The 23,448-nt window shown below is 41.7% G+C and overlaps 1 protein-coding gene across 4 annotated transcripts in view; it reads right to left on the reverse strand.

Moving 5' to 3' along the window:
• Positions 1–674: 674 nt before the first annotated feature.
• Positions 675–23,448, reverse strand: part of NRG1 (neuregulin 1) — a 178,937-nt gene continuing 156,163 nt past the window's right edge. For 2 of the 4 annotated variants that reach the window (XM_058823503.1, XM_058823505.1), the window contains exons 4-9: positions 19,439–19,462; positions 14,889–14,991; positions 11,124–11,250; positions 10,472–10,602; positions 9,779–9,982; positions 675–5,859 (exon numbers count right to left, since the gene is read on the reverse strand). In XM_058823503.1, the coding sequence (XP_058679486.1) occupies positions 5,208–5,859; positions 9,779–9,982; positions 10,472–10,602; positions 11,124–11,250; positions 14,889–14,991; positions 19,439–19,462 (1,241 nt within the window). In that variant the 3' untranslated portion in view covers positions 675–5,207. The remainder of the gene's footprint in view (positions 5,860–9,778; positions 9,983–10,471; positions 10,603–11,123; positions 11,251–14,888; positions 14,992–19,438; positions 19,463–23,448) is intronic. The other 2 variants (XM_058823506.1, XM_058823504.1) reach the window with 1 other exon arrangement.

Consider the following 23,448-nt stretch of genomic DNA (forward strand, 5'->3'; position numbering starts at 1 on the left):
TGGTCCTTTCTTTCTGAATAATGATATTCAGCCTACCCAGTGCTCCCCAGACCTCACCAGCTCCAGATATTTTTTCACTTGGGTTGCCCTTCAAATCCTTCCCTGTAATACTATTTCTGTCTTGAAACAAGAAGACCAGGACCACTCATTATATTTACAACTGGCACAAATAATGATTTTATACAGTGGCATGGTGGTGTCATCTAAGAGTTCCCAGTATCTGCTTTGCTTTATTGACTGTTGCTGAACAGTGAGGTGACATATTTGTAGAGCAGCCTCCCACAGTCCCAAGACTGTGTCATTTCCGCTCCCCCAACTCCTCCCTCTCCCCAAACCCCATCCATCTTAAGTAGTAATGGTCAGGGTAGAGCTAATAATTCTAACTTAAGAAACTAAAAATGTTTGTAGGAGCAAGAGTGTCTGCCAGAGACCCCCACAGGGATGAGTCAGAAATCTCAAGGAACAGTGGTCCACAACAATAGAACAAGACCTTTACAACAGTGTTTGGATACAGAAAGATGGTAGCTAGTGACCTGGCACAGTCTGCTGAGCAGCTGGGCCAGGACCACACATAAGCAATTTAATCCAGCACCTCTTTTACTGAAAATGAATAACAAAACCTTAATAAATCGACAATTACTTATTGCTGTATTTGGGGTAATAAATTCTTTAGTTTATCAGTAGCTTGTGGCTTCCACAGCATGTTCTTTGAACAGTTTGCCTTTCAGTTACATCCCCTTTCTCTCCTGAACAATAAATTAGCATTCATTTTTTTTTTAAAGGAAAAGAGGGGAAAAAGAGGATATATTACAATTTTTTCAAAGCAAAAGGAAAAATGCAACATCTTTTTGACATATATCTTAAAATAATATGAGGATAACTTTCTCTGAGTGTTAGATGCCTATGCATAAATAATAAAGGATGTTATGTTATTTACAGTGTTACACAATAAACTAAGAGCGTCTCATTTAACACAATATCCATAAAGACAGTAAATAATGAAAACATCCACATATGTACAAGACATATTTACAATAGAATAGAGAATTACAAATGATGATAATTGGCCATGTTCTTTGTCTGCCCTTCTCTGCAGCATTTCATAGGTGCTTTTATGTTTCTTACTAGAAGTAAGACCCAGGTAATGGTAAGTAGCCACACTGCAGGGGCCAAGAAGTGCTCAACAGGCTGAGAGGTGTGTCCTTTGAGGAGACACCAGTTTGGTATCCTGGATGCTCAGGAAACTGCTTGTAGTGTGTGTGAGAGAAGCAGGGAGATGCAGCATTGTTGTTTTGGAGTACTGGAAAGAAGGAGCTTTCCTGTTTCCCTGATACAGGCAGTGATTGATCTCTTAAACCTGGGTGTGTTGGGGTGGCTCAAGTGAGGAAGGGAATAACTGGGCCAAAAGGAGGGAGCAGGCTTTTCTCTGTTGCATAAGAACCTGTATGGAGCTGTAATGATTTACACCCCTCAAATAGGCAGGCTGTACCAGGTTGTGCACAACATTATCTAGCTATACACTCTTGAAAGAAACCTTTCATGTTGGAACAATTCCTGCATATAAACACATACACAGGAAAAACTCATGGCTCAAACTAAATGACATGGAAATAAACCAGGACAATCTTAACAACTCTGCCACCACTGGAATATTTCCCCCCTCTTTAAAGTATGTTTCTTCTTGCCATGACTTTCAGCCAAAGAACTGGCAAGCATCACACAGTGATGGCTCAAGGGTGTTGGGACTGCCTGGCTCAAAGGTCTGGGAAACGAAGCAAAGATCCCCAGCAGGGGAGCTGGCCTTTTCTGTAGGCACTTGCTGGCTCTGCTCCATGCTGCTGCAGCCTCCAGCCCCTTGGCCAGCAGGAACTGGCTGCAGCCTGCCAGCAGCACCTGTGGCCAGGTAGACTCACTAACATCTGGGCGTGGACCTGACTGGTGTGAAACACACTCACAGTGTGATAAACACAAGCTGAGAGGTGAGGGTCAGTGAACTCTTCCCGCTTCTGTGCGTGCCAAGCCAGGGCAATTCCCGAATTCACTGCTGCATGAATTGTGCCGTAAGGCTGGGTTCTTCACAAAGATCTAAGGGCTTAGGCAGCCATATCCCCAATTGTATTTTCTTGTTCTTAGGTCCATGTGAAGTCTCCAGCCTAATTTCATGCTTGCTCTATAACACACTGTTATATATTCCGAGGGGTAGGAATATCAGGAACTGCACAACAATTTGACTTTGAGGCACTGCAACACAAGAGGTGTGACATTTTCCCCTAGACCTATTCCAAACAAATCTCACATGTACAGCTCCCAAGTATGGAATTGCTCCTTCATTTTGTACTGTCCCTCCACAATAACAGTGTTAGTAGTCAAATAATCTACTCAACATCAAGGCTTGTTCCCTTTGCATCCTCATTAATCTGTCTGGGCTATTATAGATACTTAAACGAGAGCTGGCCTTGTGGTTGATATATGCTGGAGGAGTTTACAAAAGACCTGTCTTATAATCTCTATTCTGCCACTAAGATGGGTGATTTTGGGGCAAATCTCTTGTTTCTCTGCCATCCTTTTTCTGTCTCATCTGTCCTGCAAGGTCTTTGCAGTGTCAGAGGCCTTTCTGAAGGGAAGATATTCAAGTGCCCAAGGAAACTCAACAGTGCAAATCTTTTGGAAACTCGTGGCCTTCATTAGGAAAGCCCACCTGACCCTCTGTACTACTGAGTTGCAGAGTTACTGGAGAGATGGATATTCTGCTGTATGGGATTGCAGATAAATAGGCATGACTAAAGGGATGAAAATGAGAATATAGCGTATAGAATTTGTAGAGAGCTTTTGTTTCAGTCTGCAAAGGCAAAGTGTGTTCAAATACACACAGGGAAAAATAGCAAAGGGGACTTAAGTCCAGACAGTATGTATTTGCCATCTTCCACAGATTTCTCAAATAAGCAGTGCCATTTCAGCCACCACATAGCCCAAAGCTGTGCTAGTTTCCTAGCCTTTTGGTTCTACCACTGACATTCTAGTGGACAACTTGTTTCCTATACTAAGGTTTTTTTTTGTTATTTTTCTGCTGAATCTGGTGTTCAGGTAGACTCACTTGTGTTCTTACTAATGTGATATGGTTATTTATACAGTGAAGAACTCACTGATTTTTGTCATCCTGGCAAAGATCTTCTTTTGCTATACTTTGCTTTCAGCTTCAAATCAATAGGACACCTTGTTCAGCAAAACTCTTAGGCACATGCTTGACTTTTTGCATGTGCTGGATGTGTCAATGAGAGTCTAGCACATGCTGAAGGTAACTTTTGCTGGGATTAGCATAAGCATATGCTTGAACAATTTACTGAGTAGGGACTTTTTTGCAGGTTTGCATCTCACAAATTTTCCTTGATGTATTTCTCTTCATTTAACTAGGACCAGAATGTGGCCCAAAGGATGAGTGTAGTTTGGCTGAAATTATTTTTGTCTTGACAGGGCTCTTATTTAGAGCTCAGTAATACCTGTAAAACACATGTTCTCATTTTCAGAATCCCCAGAGTCTAGGAAAAACATTTGTTTTCCACATCAATCCTGAGTCAATGCTGTGCCAACTGAACACACAACAAAAAATCAAAAGTATAGAAGAGGCAGAGTGACCCTGACTAAACTGATAGGAATTCAGTGCAAAAGAGTCCATTTGTTTCTGTCTGGATGGATGCATCTACTCCAGCACTGACAGCATCCTTGTCCATTACTAGTCAATGACTTCAACACTGTCACTGGCTATATAAACACTGATATTAAATAGTCACACATGGGTTACTAGGGCTGTAACTCACATGGTGTGCTTGCCTTCATAAATGGGCTCTGCATCAGCCTTGCCTCTCTCAACCCAACTAATGGAGTCAGTAAAGGTGAGTGGAAATAAACTCCACACATCTGCTTTGTCCTTCCTACGTGCCTATACTTTTTAACCATTCAGCAAATCATGTTCTTCTTCCCTGAAAGGCCTTTCTTTGTCCAAGAGTAAGCCTTACTCCAACAGCAACTCTAACAAGGTATTGCTAGAAGCTTGTCAGGGTTCTTTCTGAGGAAGGAAAAAAGGGGAAGAAAATTGAGTGGAAACAAAAGAATAAGTAATGTATTAGAAATCAACATTAAGAAATAGAGGTGAAAACTGATTGCACTTTTATTAGTGGCATTTGTTTTCCAGCTAGATCTCTTCCTTGCTTGATTACAGATATCTATTATATTTGCCCCATTAACATAAACTAATATAAATGTTTTCTCTTTTTTTTTTTTTTTCTTTTTTCTTCTTTTTTTTTTTCTTTTTTGTTTGAATAGAGTATTGGGTTCAAAGCCTCAGCTAACTTAAACCCATTTCCTAAGGGATAACTAGAACAATTAATATCTGGAAAATAATGAAATGGCAGCTCCTAGTGATTACAAGCTAACCTCTGATTAATAATATATTTGGTTTAAAATCACAGTATTACTTTCTTTCTATAAGTAACATTACTTAATGCAGGTTGGCTTTTTTTTGTTTGTATGTTTTTTGTTATCCTGCTGTAATTAATAGTAGCATGCTGTTGGACCTACTATTATCCCAGTGCTCAAAGAAGCAAACCTTTTGGCTGGCAGAGAGCAGACAAAACTCATCTCATATACGGAAAGCAAATAAAAGTTCTCATATAAGAAAATTTTTTTTTTTTACTTTTTAAAATATTTTTTTAAATCTTTTTTTTTCCTTTCTGACTCTGTGTGTGTGTATATGTGTGTTTTTCTGGTGGAATAGGGTGACAGTGCCATTACAGGGCTTTCTGATTTCGAGACTCTACAGCAAGCGACCAGAGGGACTTCTGCAATTCTTGCAAATCATACATCCAGTCATTATAATGCCGTGCACAAAAAAGCTAGGACAACTGAGGGCTAAAAGGTTTTGCAAAATACTATGGGACAGCCGTCATTGTAACTGTACAAAACTTGCTCTCAACTTAACATAACATAAAGGCACCATTGATATCTTTCCCCATTTTTGAAATACTGTAAAAAATTGCTACATATGGCACATAACACATTTGTACATACGTATATTTAATTTATAAAAGTTTTCTTCCCCTCCTGTTTTCTATCAGCGGAATTGCTAAAATAAAATAAATTGTTTAATTTAAAGGTGGAATACTTCATTATATAAAATAAAGTTTTACATGTGAATCTATGTGTTTTATGTTTTATACAGCAATAGGGTCTTGGTTAGCTATCACACTGGACAACCTTGCTTGTAACTCTTCAGGTGTGGAGAAGCGATTTGCCGGGTTAGTCCTGGTTTCAGCCAGCCGGAAGGCAGTGGCTGGCTCCAGACCGGCTGCCCCGGGGTTCGGTATGCTCAGGAATGGTGTATCCTCACCTATTCTTTCATCTTCCGTTTCGGTCTCAGAGCTGCTGCTCTCAGAGCTCGTGTCAGAGTCCACTTCCACCCTGCTGGAAATGTGGCCGTTGGGCTTTGTTCTTTTGACCCTCCGGCTGTTGGTGAGTTTCTTTGGAGGCTCCTGTGCTGGTTCGTACTCCTGCGTGGTCTCGTACTCCTCGTCCTCCACGATCCGCAGAGGACTTGGTGGCAGGCTGCTGCTCTCATGGGTGGCATTGTGGTGAAAGGAGTTGAATTGCTGAAGGTGGTGCTCATACTTCTCATGCAGCTGCAGCGGAGTCACCAGGAGCAGAGGTCGCTCTTCTTCTATGAAGGGACTCACCGCCACGGAAGGGATGGAGACGGTCAGGCTGGAAGCCGGGGGTGACATTGTGGAGGGGCGGGACTTGGGAGAAGTTGGAGTGTGAAAATCAACGGGTGACATGCGAGCTGGTGTGGTCATAGCTGAGACATACCTGAAGAAAAGAGATGGGGACAGGTTGTGAGCACAGGAGCAGTGGTGACCTGTAAAAACAGCAGCTCACGTGGACTGGGAGAGAAATGGCAAGGATTCCCTTAAGATCCCCAGCATCCTCACACAGGGCTACTAAGGAACCTTTCCTGTTCCTATTAATCCTATAAACTTCTGATTTCTGGGACTCTGGGCAAAGACATATGAAAGCAGGAGGAGCACAGCAAAACTCCCAGAGCCCAGCCATGGGGATGCTGTAAATTTTTTACCAGAATAACTTTTTGGAATGAATCCAAGAATGGGATTCAGAGACAGACAGGCTGCCAGAAACAAAACGCATTTGCAAGTATTTTCTCAAAAGGAAAACAGCTGCTGCACTTCTGGAAAGACTTGACCAGAATCTGGGGTACATGCAAACAGACAGGGGGAAAGAAAGGAAGGGAACTGAAGGACAGTCCTCTTGGGGCTTCACCCTCTTCTGGCAACCAAACTGTCTCAGGCTAGGGAGGAAAGTAATGTTTGAATAAAACATAGAGCCAGATTCTGCTAATTTTAATCACCAAGAGTAGTCAGAGATGCATTTGTGCTGCTCCACTCCTGGGTGCTAGTTACCCTGGCTAGTAGATCTATCTGCAAAGAAGCACAGAGTATCATTTGTCCTCATATGGGAACAAATGCTGGAAGACAGGATTGTCTGGCCTAGTGCCCATGTCTTCTCTGCAAAACTTCTCCCTGTTCTTGTGGGAAGCATAGTGGTCACAAGCGATTTCTGAAAATGAAGCTCAGGTGCCATTGCAGGGTTTGTCCCAAAGAAAGAGAACAAAAAATGTGAAGCTCCCAACTAGTTTTAATCAGTAGACATGCTACGAGGTCATGTGGATTCATGCCAGGTGAGGATCTGCCTAAAACCACTCAATCAAAAGCACAGTGCCCAGCATGACACTTTGCATGGTTGGGCTTTGCTTTTATTCTTATCCTAAATTCACCAGCCTGAATTTCGTCTGTGTCTAAAGTTAAAATTGTTCTGAGCACCATCACAGGCCCATTGAGAAAAGCTGTATGTCTACGACTGATGTAGTTTAGTTTTCCATTAGTGGTTTATTTATCTGAGCCTGAAATTATCAAAATAAACCTGAATCCATCTTTCTTATCCAGCTATGACTCAGTTGCACATATTACACTTGACAAAAATGGAGTTACAGGAAAAGGGAGAAAAAGGGACGGATTCTGGACAGATGTGCAGCAGCATAAATTGATTTCACTGGAGCAAGAGAAAGGAAAAAACCAAACCTGGAGTTGTGCAAAGGAATTAATCAAGTTGGTTATAAAAAGGGCAATGAATAGGTCTGTGTATTGGATGAATTAAGTAATTTTTCTGCTTCCATGAGTGAGCCTTTCTATCCTTTCACATTTTTAATAGGCATTGTCTGAAAAACTGAAGCCTTTCTACTTTCCCAGTTGGTACACTGTTGGATATATGTGACACACTGGATTTTAGCTAAACTGTTCTGTTAACCCATTGAGTTGGTTAAATGTGTTCAATGTACTGTGCAGGCTTCCAACAGTGTCAACTTACTCACACTGGAGTGTTGCGCATTCACACATTTCTGGTCTGTTCCCCCACTCCCTAACAGAGCAGTGCTAACTAGCTGCTGTCTGCAATCTGAGGCTCAGGAGCTGAACTTGTGCAGCTCTAGCCCATCCTGAAAGGAAGGTTAAAAGGTGATTGATTTATCCAGCCTCATGGCCAACTATGCTGGCTCAGTGAAAGGGGATCAGAGCGTACCCATGGCCATCCAGCACACATTAACTTGTTATATGCTGCCAGCTTCATCATATAGTCCAGCCTTTTGTGCAGAGATGGTGTTTTTTGATCTTCTCTCCTGTAAGACAGCTAAGGACATCCAAGACAAAACTGCTTGTGCCCTCTGCTTGTGTACACAGGTGGCAGGGCATGGGATCCAGCAAGTATATGGGTAATGCGAAACACCCCTTGTAATGTCAGTTCAATTTAATTTGAAAATTGAGGGAGTAGAGCCTTGGTCTACCAATTCTTAGTACAGCAACATGTGATGGCTTCAGGAAGTAATTTGTCAGCTCCTACATTCCTTTATGTTTCTGAGTAATTTTTAGTTCCAAATAACTCTCACTTTCTCCCTTATATGCACAAGCCATCTCAGGAACAATTGATGATGTATTTCTTGCTTGCTAAAAAACGATGAGGCCTGCCATTAATGCCCAGGGAACTATCATCTCCCATGTTCCAAATTTGTGATTGCTTCAGGCACAGGCAGGGATGTCAATGCCTGAGGAATTATCACAGAAATGTTGCTGTTATTGACCTATATAGTACAACCTTCAAGAGACAAAATAATTGATGAAATGCCTTCTTTCTTCTTAGAGAAACAAAAAGGAATATGGTCTCTCCTCTCCCCCAACTCCACCCCCCCAGTTAAATCTAAACAGTTTGTATTAGAATGATGCTTTGGGTGTCCCATGCAATGCAGGCAGACAGCAGGAATGGTCTTCACTTTCCACATGCAGATGCCCAAATATACTGAGCTGTACTACTCACCATTGGCAAGCGTGTGGCCGTGCATCCTGCTCGGTTCCCAGGCAGGAGACAACATGGTATTTACTGTTACAGGTCCTGATCCAGCAAAGCACTTAAGCACATGTTGAGCTCTACCCATGTGAGTAATCTTGCTGATTTCAGTGGGCCTACTTGCACAATTAAAAGATAATCTTGTCAAAGTGCTCTGCTGGATTGGAGCCATGGCTGTTTATGTCATGTGAGCCACGTATCTTCAAATTAAATTCCGTAGTAAATAACACAAAATTTTTAATGAGAGGGTAGCTTATTATCCTTGGTGGTACTACACTCAGGGTCCTTCCTCAGTGGTCCCTCTTCCTGCTGCTTAGCAGTTGTTTGTGTGGCAGAGGGAGCACCACAGAAATGGCGTTTGCTGTATGTGCACATTCATTTTTATGAAAACCACAATTTGTCTCCTACACAACTCAGTCTCCTTGGGGATTGCCTGGCTGCATTTCTGGCATCATGGACACTCCACAAGGCCAAATCCCTTGTGATTTCGAAGTCCTCAGAGAATTGGTCCATAACCTTTTGTTTTCCTTTTATTCTGCCTATGATCCCAGGGACAAAAGCTCTTTTTAAATGTCTTGTTTCTTGTCAATCTTTCTGTTGCAATTCTGGGGCCATCTTGAACTAAAATGCTAGTCTAAACCTGAGCAGGATTTTTTCAGTTAAAGTTTTTTTGTGACTGATGTACTTCTAGGCAGACCACAGCAGCTGAGGAACCAATCTTTTAAGAGAAAAAGAATTGGTTGGAAAAACTTGGTTGGAAAACTCCTGGCCAGGTTTATTTATAACTATTCCAGATTTAATAATGACCTGAGCCCTTCTGGCTTGCACTTTCTGTTTCTTCCTTTATTTAATAAAGGGTTAAGGGGAGTTCAGGAGCTGGAACAGTCCAGAAAGTGAGTGGTGGCATAAATTCTGTACTGCTTAGGAGTCCTTAGTGCCCTCCTCCTGTGGATCAAAACATTACTTTCTCACTGCAAAATCCGTCAGTCTTCTCACTTGCATCTTCTAAGAAATTGGTAAGTAGGCAAAGTTCTGTTAATAGTTTCCAATGGAAGTTTCTGACTAATTACTCCAATGGAGATTTTCCAAGTGTGAACTGCTAGCTAATAGGACTAAATTCAGCAGAGGCAAGAAGGGAAGAAATGCTTTTGGTAGACTTTAAAACTGCTACTCAGCTCTCCACCTTTAAGAATAAGGAGATGCATGCCCTACATGAACAGCTGCACTGCCGCATTTTCTCCTGTGCTCCCAAGCTTTGAAACCACCTGAGAAAACACCAGGTCTTGCGAGCTGAAAGCAATGGGGTGGTTCGTCCTACCTTTCACTGTGAGGAGAGTCTCGGTAGGAATCGGGGGTCTCCCTGGCGTGCCGGAGGAAGCAGTTCCCTTCCCGTGGCCCGCCAATGCCATTGAGACGGCCCCGGGGCCCTGCTGGGCTGGCGTGCCTGCTGTTCTCCATGGAGGAACTGACGAGCACCGAGTGGCTTTCAGAGAGGATGCTTTCAGTGTGGCCATTGCTCCAGCTGGAGAGCAGCAACCAGGGAAAGAGAAAGGGGGAGTGTGAGAGTGGGCTTTGGCGGTAACTGTGTATGAGCAGAAGTTTAGACAGGGAAAGGAGGGGCTCTGTTGCCACACAGGATATACCCTTCGGGTGGTTAACTGGAGCTGCAGAATTTAGAGAATCCACAGGAATCAAGGTGATTTTGCATGTATGGATCAAAGGAGAGGGAAGGAGGGCTTTGCAGTCATCAGAACTGTCACTGATTTAGCAATTTGCATATATTAAAATTCAGTGTGACAGTATTGGAATGACATTCAGAAAATAAAGGTCTTTGTCAATTCCTGGGAAGATAATTAGTTAGGTGATATGACATCAAATATTGTTAGCCTTAAAATGAAAACACTATGAAGGGAGCATATATCTCCCCTGCTTTGTTGTTTCACACATTTTTTGGTTTTACAACAGCAACAGATCAGACATTACAGCTGCTATTTGCCGTCCCCTCTAGTACCTGTGGCTAGATGTCTGGGTGACTGTCACAGAGTGATGTGTAGTTGAGGTGTAGTGGCTTGTAGAAAACGAGGTCTCTGTTTCTCGCTCGATGACATGCTCACTGGAGATTACATTTTTTGAAACGTACTGCTGAAAAAACCCAGACAAACCTCAGGTTTACAAACTGTAATTCACAGCACATTTGTAGACATAATTCCCAATCCCTCCTTCCCAGATTTCAACCTTTTACATGTGCCAAAGCACAAATTTTGTCATTTAAATACATGCAGAAACCATACTGACACACTTGAGGACATTCATGTACACCTCTGTGTACATAGCCCATTGAGACTCAAAATAGGAGGAGACAAATGATGAAAGTAGCAAAGGTCTGCATCACAAACAAGCTATAAAAACGTAGTTAACAAGGGAACGAGTCCCAGTAGACAGATGTGTGGAAAAGCAACCTCCCATTACCATCAGATACACCAAAAATACTATTCTCTGATGGAGAAGATGGCAGCAGTTTGTGATAGCAATTTTTTCTGTGTGGAGAAAGCCGAGAGAAATCAGTCACCAGCCTGCAGCAGCAGGTAGATGTTTAAAAGCTGTGGGGTGAGCTTTCCTGTGGCACTGGCAGCCTAGGCTGAAACAGGTACAGTGAAACCTACATTGACGAGCTGGACGTTATCAGGTGGTGGGTTGGGGTGGTGTGGCCCATTGGCCATGTTCATCACGTTGTTCCTTTCCGAGCGCAGGCTCTGACGAAGGCGATCATGCAGCTTTTTCCTCTGCTTCCTGTGCACGAACACAGAAACAATTTTAATAGAAAAAAGGAGAGCAGCTGCACCTCTCAGCATATTGATGTTGGTGATAATAATGTAACATTACTTTTTTTGCCAGAATTTTCTCCACTGCTGCTAGAGCTCAAAGTAACTCTGAAAACCACAGGCCTAATTGCAGCTGGAGCTGTGGGGACTTGCACAGGGGGAAAGATATTTGGGATCCCTTCCAGGAGTCAGCAGGACAAGGGGGGACAGGAATAAGTGAGAGGAAAAGGGAAGCCATTTCAAAGCAGTGCTCTGTCTTAGGAGGAGAACTTTTCTGCACTCAGAAGGGAGGGGGGAGATATTTTAACCCAGGCACTTTGACACCCTCACAAGGGCCAAGGCAGAGCTTCTGACAGCCCATCAAGTTACACCTCTCCGTTCACCACAGACAGCTGAGGTGTCTGTGCCTCAGGGCTTGCTTGCAGACACTGGAACATGGTCTTTGTGATGTGGCAGTTACACATTTTTTGGAGGGATTCATCACCTACATCAACAGTGTACTTCAAAGACATAAGTATGTTATAGAAGAGTGCAGACTAAGCCTCAGAAATCCAAAGTGAGAGTAAATGTCATAGGCCTGAGCCTACAGACCTCCTGGCAGCTCTGGAAGGTTTTTTGTTTCAGCAACATCAGATTTGCTCTGAAGCCTAATGATTACCAGGTGGATGCCATGGGTGCTAATGCATTTAGTAGAACTATCCATGTACTAATGACATGATCTCTGACTGACTTTGATGCTTCTACTGTCTCCTGTCCTTAGCTGCTGTTTCCCCGCTTGCTAACAACGTGCAAGTCCTATAAGGAGCGCCTGAGGGAGCTGGGGATGTTCAGCCTGAAGAAAAGGAGGCTCCTTCCTGCAGAAAAGGAGGGGTTACCTTCTCACTCTCTACAACTGCCTGAAAGGAGGCTGTACCCAGGTGAGGGTGGCCTCTTCTCCCAGGCCAGTAGCAACAGGAAAAGAGGAAATGGTCTCCTGGGCCAGGAGAAGTTCAGGTTGGACATCAGGAGGAATTTCTTCATGTAAAGGGTTATGAAGCATTGGAACGGACTGCTCAGTGGGGTGGTGGAGTCACCCACCCTGGGGTGTTCAAGAAATGACTGGTCACTTAGTGCCATGGTCCAGCTGATAAGGTGGCGGTCATTCAAAGACTGGACACAATCTCACAGGTTTTTTTTCCAACCTAAATGTTCCTGTGATTCTGTAATCCTTCCAGCTCTCCTCAGAAGAACTTTTCAGAATCATTACAAGCTGTCAGTAGCAAAACTTACAGCATAGTAAAACCTGGCTCTGCAGAACACATTAATTAAAACACCAAAATAAATAACCAGAGAAAGGGCTATTCAATTTCAGACTTAATTTATGAATGTTACCCAGTTTTCTCTCATTACACTGGAGAACTTCCACCACACTCTCACAGAATCCAGGGCAGTGAAGGGAGGATGCAGACTTCAACACACTCTGGAATGCATATGACTTTGGCTGTAGCAAAAGCTAAAATACTAAGCTGTATGCAGATAGCGATGGCAGGGTAGGACAGCGTAAGAGATAACTATTTTCAATCCTGTTTTGAACTCAAAGGGGACTATTTCAAGCTTTACAGAAAAGGAGGAATAAGGAAGTGCAATAAATATGTTGAAGCTTGACAGTAATGAAGCCTAAAGACAATGAAAACATGATTTGACATACAGCATTTCACATATTTTCTCTGTGTGTATGTGTCTGGATAGTGGAAGATGCTTAATTTATATCACATCACATGAATGGCATATGCAGATACATCTGTCTTGGAAATGCTCCTGTCTCAGAAGGATACACTCTGTGGTTCATGTGGACTTTATGCTTTGAGGATAACCAGGGATCATCTTGGGACATGTAAGCAGTTAAGGTGATAGAGATATTTGAGCAGTGCCAGGAGATATCTGAGCTACCCAAACACCTCCTGGGTTGAGAAGCAGCACTCAAGCAAGGTTTTAACTTGATTTAAAGCTCCCCTTCATGAGGCTCTGGAGACTGAGAACAATCTGAATTCCTGAATGTGGTAGAGAAAGCGAGTTCTAGAAGGAGTCTGAGTTAGTCATCCACAGGACTGAAATCCTGGCACATGTAATCTGGGAATCTGTCCCTAGAAATATGCATTATTCTACCTTCAGCGACCAGTGTATTTGAATTTGCATGCTTTTATGTGTGCTGGTGGTCCTGTAGTAAAAGGACACTAACTAAAAAAATAAATTACTCTACAAAACTGAGATGAGAGAATAACAGGTAAGCTAGTGTGTACTTAAGAAGCCTATATATTCAATGTAAATGATGTGCCAATAAAGTACCTCTGAATTAAGACTTAGTATCTGAAGCTAATGCCTTGGCAATTTAGTAGCAGTATTTCTTGCAGGGAGACCAACAAAATGTAAGCTATTAAGATTATTACATTGGTTGTTCTAGCACCATTCCAAGATTTATCCTGGTTTCTGAGTTTTCCCCTATTTAGGGAAAAGAGCATATGCAAGTCACCTCACAGATACCAGTCTGGCATCACTGCTGCATTTGGAGGGCCATGTCCTGGCATGGGACGCTCATCAACTGTTTTTGAAAACAGTTAACTTTTGGTTCACAGTGATTGCTGATGTCTGGGACAAAAAAAACATCCAGACCCCTGATGGATTCTCTGGGCTCTTTATACAGAAAATCTTACTTCAGGATCTCAACTAAATGTTTGTTGAAATACATGGGGATGTGATTTCTAAAAAGCAGTAATTGATCTGATTTTTTATTACTGTTTCAGCTGCTCCCCACTGACCACTGGCACAAGGTTATGGGTAGGAGCAGCTGTGTGTATGTGTCTGGACTCTTGCTGAGCGGAACAAATCATCTCCCTCATCCCCCACTTTTAACACATCCATTACTGGTGGGCCTTAAAACAAAAATGAACTGCCAATCAGGCCTTGAAACAGTAAATCAGGTTTATACAAATGTGGAATATTTATGATAAGGTCTTTCTGTGTTTTGGTGGGGAGATTTATAAAGGCAGCCAGTTTTGGCAGCAGAAATTCTGCTGATGTTCTGTGTAATTTATAGTCCAGAGCATCTCATGCATGTTTGAGAGTCACCCCCTGTAATTCAGAGACTCACAGAACACATTTAAATGCCTACTTTTGCACTGAGAGCGCTTTTGTGTTCAAATTTTTGGCCTTTGGTGTATAGTAACTTTTACCATCATTAATTGTGTCTCAAGTACAAACAAATTAGGCTTATACATAAAATTCACGGCTGGAAAGCAACGTGATTCCAGGGTTGGAGTTTGTTCCTTTTCAACAGGGGAAACCAGCTGAAATGGGTGATAGAAAAGAAAGAAAACAAAAAGAGACAAAAAATTTCAAATTATATTTGAAGACTGAGAATCTTTCAGATACCTCTCTTAATTTTGCTGTGCTGATGGACATGGAGACTCACATTCATCTGGCTTGGACCAGAGCACCCTGGTCACATGTTTGTCTCTTAAGCTCACCTCTAGAGAAACCCAGATACAACCTTATGCCCAGAGAAGCTACAGTCAACTGGGAAGGCCCTGACCAACAACCACAGATACAAAATAGAAGAGAAAAGTTTACTTGGTTTTGCAGTAGGCCACCACACACATGATGCCAACTACTAGAAGAGCAATGCAAATGCCAGTTATGGTCAGCACCCGTTTCTGGTACAGTTCCTCAGCTTCTAGAAAGGGACAAAAACAGAGAAAGTCACAACATGGAGGATGGCTAGGCAAGGAGCACACAGTCAACAGCTGTCATGCTACAAACCACCGCACAGATTCACACAGCCACACCAAGACACAGCCACCACACTTCAGGCAGACTCATTATTGACTGCAAGAACAGGACTACACCACAAACTATTAACACAATACTGGGGATGAGAACAATTACAGAATTACAGTCAAAAGTCACTTTTTTTTTTTTTTTTTAAAGCCAACAAGAATATTATCTAAGAAACAACTTCTTAGTTGAGAAACACAGCATTTGCTGGAAATAAAAATGAAGTGTGGTAAGGTAATAACAAAAATTTGCAAATGCTTTGAAAGTTTTGCAAAGACAGCTGGAATGAAAGCCATTTTTACAGGTTTTATGAGAAATTAATTTTCTTATTATCTTTTTTGGATTGTTTTCACATGCAATATCCCTCTGGTCCCACGTCAATTTATATCTCAGCTGTCTTTACAGGAGAAATTTTAAAATACTCTTGTACATTTGAGACATGAGCTTGGCTTGTAATTATATCACCAATGGAAATGAAGACAGGTTTTGAGCTCTGGTCATAAAATTCAGACTCTTTCTCCAGTGCTCCTCCTAAAACACAATATCCACAACCAGCAGTGCCTTGTGTGAGAGAAATGCAGAGTTTCAACTTGTTTGTGACCAACAAAGGAACTCTCTATCTAGGGTGGCAGCTTGCTCAGTGATGACAATTTGTTACCAATCTCATTCATCGGAGATATTTCACTTTTATAAAGGTGTTGGTAGCACTGCTAATGTTTGGGCTGGAGCTACTGATGCTTTCCGGCCTTGCTCGTGCTTGGCAGAGAGCAGTGCTGAGTGCTCTGCTGGGGAAATGTTACGTAAGGAGTTCTGAAACTCAGGTGCGTTCTGTGTTGACACTTTACAGATGAGGATTTGTGTTCCTGCTGTTAGGACAAAAATGGATGTCTAGTTTTACTCAAGTCTTGGTTTTGATTAAGCAGAGAGAACAATAGTGATCTGCCATATTAACCACAGTCAGAATACCAGCAGGTGATTAAAAATAAATGAATGAATTAGAACCGCACAGCTTTGCACTACCTTTGGGATAAATGTCAGCATTATTCCTGCTGGAAGGGACTTACATCTATCTGGTACAGAGGAGCACAGTGATCTCTCACATGTGCCATGTACCTCTCACATGTCCAAATGATGTGCTGTCATAAATGACACATCAGTTCAGGGGAAAATACTCCTTACTGAACAGGGAGTAGACTTCCCTTCTTTGTGTTTCCCGAGCTTGTCTAGTTTTATTTTAAAGTTGCTGGGGGTAAGTGGCAAATACTCCATGCAACAAACCAAAAAGCAAAAATAAATCTTAATTTCTCTGATACAATGCACCACAGCATGGAACAAATTTGTCTTACAAGCCAAACCCACTGTAAATCAAACACCAGCAAACAGGTCATGAGCACTGTCAGACAAAATTAATAGCACTAATTATTAACAAAGATGGGGGAAGAGGAAAGAAGAAGTGAGTGTGGTAAAACTAGGATGCTGCAAAAATTTATTAAAGAAAAATAAATATCACTCCAAGAACAGAAAGTCAAAGAAGAGAAGGAAGAAATGGCTGAAACTCCAACCATACCAAACTATGACAAAGAAAAAGAGGAAGGTGAAATAAAAGGAAAGACAGGAAAAAAGGATACAGAAGTAAACTATAGGCCTGGCACAGCATGCTTGGAAATGGAGAAAACCAGAGAGAAGAAATGCTTGGGGACAAAAAAAAAGGTTGAAGCAGAGTGTGAAGGGATTTCTCATACAGCATAACTCCTCACCTAGGCTAGTTAGTGGCACTGGATCCCCTTCCCTTTTTTGCCCCTTCTGAAAGCGCTTATTAGTTAGCCATGGAAATTAGACAAGGATGTCACAGGAAACAGAAGAATTGTGCTAAGCAATTCAGGGGCTAATTTGAAATGCTTTGAATTATTATTATTATTTTATTGTCATGCTGTCAGCTGTTAGCTTATGAAAGCAAAATGAATAATGATGTATCAACCTCTTTTTTTTTTGTTTTTGAGCACAAGGGAGAGGAAGTAGAAGATTAACAGTGGACACTCTGCTCAGTTTTTGTACTGAAGGAAAAATTGCACTGACTCTGGGGGGTTTGGTGCAGGCTGAGGCAGTTGCAAATGATCTGGGCAACTGGCTGGTGATGGCCTGAGTGAGTTTGCCAGTGGGCCGAGGCTGGTTTCATATGTGTGGGACTTTCTGGGTGCTCACTCACTGCAGGGGATGGGGGATGACGAGAGGGAGCAGGGCTGTGGGTGCAGCCCTGAGCAGTCCTCCCAGCACCAGCAATACTGCTGGGACTATAGGTCTTGATGGGCATGGGAAACTAAATCCCTGGATCTGCTTTCATAGCCTTACTTCCCTCCTGTGCCCTTTGAAACAAGGCCTGAAGGAAAAAGCAGCTTGGCATGGAGTGCATGAATGGTGGTGCTGCCATGCCCTCCCTCAAACTCCAGGAGCAAGGTCTGCCTAGGAAAGCACTTGGGCATGTCATGCCCAGCAAACCAGCAAGGTCTCATGTAAACAGGGCTGTGCTCCTGGCTGGCAGGGGACAGCCAGGGCCAAACAAGGGATGCCCAGGTATTTTGTGGGGCCAGTGAGGGTGACAGGATGCTGGCAGCTGGGACGTGACTGGGATCCTGGTCAAGGCTTTGCAGACGGCATGGTGCCTCAAAGACAAGCCTTGGACTCTGTTTAAGGGCAAGAAGAGTTTTGTGAAGAACTCCTGTGGGGCACTTGGGTTACACTACATCTTGTCCCAAAACTGACTTCTGTCTCTGACCAGCGTTAACGTTTATTGAGTCAGTTAATGGCACCCAGCTAAATTACCTATGCTGATTAAACTACCTTGAAAAAAATTTATAGCAACCTTGCAGGAAAATCTGTAAAGAATTTTATGTGCAGTGAGAATTTAGGAAAGATTTTACCCTGTTAAGTATTAAAAATAATTTCAATAATTTTTTTACCCTACAGAATGCTAGGAAAATCAAATCATAATAATACTTAAGTCAAGGTATTACATAAACAGCCTTTCAAATATTCATATTATGCAGTTAATTTCACATGACTCTAATTTATACATAACTGATGATATGTGAAGTCTTGAAGTTGCTCTGTTTTAAAGTTTTTCTTCTTACATATCTCTGGGGATTTTTAAAAGAATTTAATTCCAAGAGGTTGTTCTGCTAATGTAATTTCAAATATAAAGCATAATTTGCATGTCAGTCTTTTAAAGGACTTTAATTTAACTCCTCATATGCTAATGTAGCCATACGTCTTCCACTATAATCTAATACATGTGAGTGGGAATTACTGCTAACTTAGGATAATAATAACAACAACAAGAAGCTGGGTTGTGAGTGATTTTTAAAATTTGGCCTTGTAATGGGTTTTCCACAGTTCACAGCTAAAGCTAATGACATTTTGTGGGGGCATTTTTAATAAGAACATGAATGAAAACTGCCTCACCATCTGTTTTTTTATATTTTTATTTACCAAAAATTATGGGAGATTCCAAAGTAAAAGTGACCTGAATTTCAAGTTAGCCTATTCAAGTAATGCATTATTTGTACCTCTGAATACAAATAGCTAGTCAGATAAGTACAGTCTATTCATGAATAAGACTTAAAAGATCTATTTCTATTATATTTAAAGCTGTGAAAACAGTATCCATTGCCAATGTTCCTGTTGAGCTTAGTTTTAGAAATATTCAATTTATTTGCTGACTTGAGGATCTGGAGTCTAGCTGTAAACTTCTACTTAAATTCCTAAATAACTTTCAGTCCACTTTGAATCTACAGACCTGGAAAGGAACGTATATATGCACCTAATTTACAGATATGTATAGGCAATTGGTTTACACATGATGTGTAACCACCAAGATGTGGGTTTAGACATGAAACTTGACTTGAAAATCAGAGCTCAACACTGCAAATTTGCATAATTTTAAGTGGCCAAAACAGTTTCTACCTTTTAATATGCTAGTTAGACATTTTGCTTAACACTTACAGTATTTCCAAAACCTGGCAACCCAAGAAAAACTCACCAAAAGCAGAGGTCAAAACTAGTCAAAACTATACATCAGAAAAAGGAATGTACACAATGTTATGATCACTCCGTAATTCCTAGAAACTCCTTAAGTCTATTAATATCCTATCAATATTTTGATGACCATTTTAGTGAACTGATCTCCACTAACACTTCGACAAGGGTTGTTGTTATAGCTGTATGATCCCTTTTAAAGCATAAAGAAATTGGTTAGGAATTGAAAAGGGGAAGTGGTGAAAAAAAAAATTAAAAGGGTTTATCTCTCAGGGTCTAGAATCTGCAGGCTAAAAGGAATGATTGTTCCATACCCATAAATTCAATCCCAAGATGCTCTGCCAATGCAGAAAGTTGTCAAAAAAAGAAAGAAAAAGGAAAAAGTTTCAGAAAAGAGCAATACACTGTACTTAAAAATAAATTACATATGAGAATTACAGCTATTCTGTGTCTGCACATGAAACAGGACAAAGGGCACATGGTTATGTGGACAGTGCTCAAGTGCACCTTTCTTAGCTATGTGACCAGACCTTCTGCAAGGCTTATACACAAAAATATGTATATATGGAGCATCTGAGCAGCCACAGTCCAGGGAACGCAACAGGAACCATTAACCCTTAAAGATCTTACTGAGATGAACAGGGCTAAGCATGCCATGTACAATGGCTGATTGTTTTGGGAACATGACAGGAAAGGGATGCTCTATGAAGGGCAGCATACCCCTGTAAATGGGTTGTGCATTGCTCTCCCTTCTGACCCTGCTTCTGTGCCCACAATGTGTACCCTTGCTCTTGAAGGCTGTGACCCAGAGGCGGCTGGCACTGATTACTCAGTAGTGGGAGTCTTCTGCTTTGCAAATGGACTGCAGCAGGCTTCTAGCTTCTGGAAAATGAGGAGCCAACCCCCTTTCCCTGTCTTTGGACTGTGCCGTGTTGGCAGAACAACTTGTTGACCAGCTGCATGGACCCCGGGGTGCAGGGGTCCTGATCCCTTACACAAATCACTGCCTAAATCAGCACACACAGGCCCCAGCACCTGTGGGTCAAGAGGAACACAGGTTTCCCCTCAGCAGGTACCTTAGGAGACCCTCCCCATGGGGCCAACACCACAGCCACAGTAGCTCTTGCCTTTTTTTGTTCTTGCATGCTGTGAAATTTACATCCAATGATAATTTTCACAGCAAATGGATTTTTTAATGTAGTTTGCACACATGGGGAATGTAAATTCTTTGTTGTCCATCAGTAACATTTTAAGGGTTAAGTACATTGGAATCCATCCAGGTCTCTTCCTAAAGGGCCAGTATCACATGCCTACCTGACCTCTGCTAATGATATACATTAGTTGTAGAGAAGGCTTGATTAAATCTTCAGTAAAATGAATGACATGCCCATGCACATATATTGCTGTAATTATGTTTGCTTATAGCTAAGACACCTAGTTTGAAGGTAATTTAATTTTAGGGGAGTCATTCATATCATGCAGTTTCTATTTCATATAATTCAATAGGGAGTTGGTATTTAAAATCAGAATATATTCTGTCTGGAAGGCCTAATAAGAAAACATGCTGAAGAAACATGCATTGCTTATTCAAACCTAGATGTTATGTAGCTCTGGCTTATCTATGGTATTCCCAGTTACATTCCTTAGATCTGATAAGCAGAACATCCCAACACTTCTCATTTTATAAACAGGTGATTATTTTCGATATTTTCCTACTTAGCCTGAAATTTTTGCACGCTTTTTACATGCAATGTGGCTTCTACTGAATATTTGTCTCTGGGTGCTTTAAGAATAAGTACAATTAATTATTTTTAACAACTCTGTTTTCATTCTGGTTGTGACTGGGTGGGGGATATGACAGACTTGCAGGAAAAATGCTTAGGAAGCAATTTCTTTTTCACCAGGGTAATTAAAAGCTACAACTCGTTGGATATATTGTAGCCTGCTGAGATGCAGGGTCTACAGAACAAGAGGATGGTGCTGGGAAACGCAGAACAGAATCCTTGAGCACGGCATGCTCTGTTCATGAGTGGTGCGCCACAGCTGCGGCTGAGGGGGCTGCGGGATTCAGGCGGGTGGGTAGCCAAGGGACACGGTGCTGCCCAGGGATGGGTGAGCACCACCTCAGGTGTTTGTAGAGAACTTGCACCTGGCAAAGACAGGACCCATCTGGATCAACTGCAACAGCAGAGAGGTCCAGGAAGACCGATTCCAACTCTAAAGCACCAAAGTGTCATGTTTCTTTCCGTGGGTAATGAAAAATGCTAAAAATATAAGTTTTTCTTCATGCAATTTCAATTAAAAACAAACTCAAATCTCCTAAACTACCAAAGAGCAGACCCCCTGTCTGTCAACAATTTCTATTTAAGAGACTGGGATACAGTCTTTTTGTGACATTTAGATTCCCCTTGGATCCAAAATCTGGTTCATTTCAATAGTACTCAGGTTGCAAAACTGGTTTTGAACTTAATATATTAAGTTCAAAACCAATTTTTCAACCTGAGTTCTACTGAAATGAAGTCCTGTGGCTCCTGTAAAAGTGACCATTGGTTCAAATCTCAGGAGTGTGGAAAATTTGTCCTTTCATAAATGAAGTATCCTATCATAGCAATTTTATCACTTAGTGAATATTAACTGAGCAGTTTATAGTGAAAACCTGTTTTTTAAAATTCTGAGCAAAAGATGGACAATGGAATTTTTCAAACCTGCTCGTTCATTTAGGAGTCTTAGTCTCAGCACATAGAGAGTACAACTTAGGGTGCTGAAAGGCTTTAAAAAATGAAAATTTCAGGTGAGATTGTCTATTACCCTCATGCAAATTTGACTCCTTCTGCATGAGGGTAATAGAGAAATATGTAGAAAATGAGAAATACTGAAGTAGTAGAATAGCTAAAGGCAGACTTTTGAAGACCTGTACTTTATATGAAAAGGCTGAAAAATCAGGCCATCACACAGTAACTGCAGTTTTGATCATCCTTCTAGAACATCAGAGCTTTTCTCTTGCCCCCTTTAATGCCTCAGCCAGCTTCACTGTGACAATATGAGACAAGGGCCATTATAATCTAAAAAGAAAATTCCTTCCACCCCTCTTGGTACTGTCCCTCTTGCTCATCAGGGATGGCAGAGCTGAAATGGACACTGTTTAAACTGGTGCCTCAAGCTGAAGGATGGCATGGACCATGTTCAGGTGACGCCCAAGAACGGCCACAGCCTGCCCCCGGCCAGTTCTAAATTCACAATTCATATATAATTGTTAACTAGTCAAGTAAGCAAGTGCATAGTCCCTTTGAGTGAGGTCCTTGGTCCATCTGGGGCATTTGAGAGGACAAAGGGTTCACCTGTGATTAAACTCTAGGGACGTTCCGTCAGCCTTCTATTAATTCATGGTTTTATCACTGTTTCTTATCCCAGGGACCATTCTGCACAGTGCTGCTGTAAGAGTTCTCTTGCCTAACTACATGAAAATTACCCAAAACTTTCAATGCTAAGTCATTACTTTTGCTCTCCTCCATTTGCTTTGATTCCTTGACTTCAAGGGGGAAAATGTGTGAATATTCATACGGAAAATGCATGGAATTGATGTATTTTTGCAACAATTTGTGGACTGCCTTCTGCTGTCTTATGGACCAGTGGTGGATTATGAGTCTCAAAGTCAAAGCAGTCACAGAAAAAGCTCAGGGCTGCACACCTGGTAGCAGCTGTGACTGCTATGCTCAAGGAAAGGACACTCACTACAAGGTCTGCCAGCCAGGCTTGTGAGATGAGTCAAGCTAGCCTTGCACTTTGTTGGGACAGGGCATTTCCAGAATGCCTAGTGGTGCCTTGTTCTCATCTGGCAAAAGGTCCTCAGCCCAGTAGCTTCAGGGCTCTCAAATACCAACTCCAGGGGAGATTTCTGAAGAAAAATTTTCTTTAACAGCCAAATTACGACAGTAACACCTCATCGGTAGGCACACTTGGCTTGGAACCCCACTGACTCTTTCTTTCCAAATGAAGAAAGACCCTTCTAAAAGCAAGTGAAATTAGATAGCTGTATGGTTCACACATACACTTTTGTTTCCTACTACCACTTAAACTGTTTAGCTCCTCAGTTTACTCTGTACTTTGCAAAAGCTGCATCCACAGAACTAAGTTAATCATCCACAAAATTGGGTGCAAAATATGAGCTTGGCTTTAAGTCCCAGATGTAACATTTGCCTTTAGAGAACTAAGTCCTCTGTTAAATAACATGGTCTGGTTTGCCTTGGGTATGATAATAAAAGGTAATATAAATGCTTCTGCATTGATTTTTTTTTTTTGGTTAAGTATAAATGTGGCCTCAGTG

Source organism: Ammospiza caudacuta, chromosome Z (genome assembly GCF_027887145.1).
Source record: "Ammospiza caudacuta isolate bAmmCau1 chromosome Z, bAmmCau1.pri, whole genome shotgun sequence".
NCBI lineage: Eukaryota > Metazoa > Chordata > Aves > Passeriformes > Passerellidae > Ammospiza > Ammospiza caudacuta.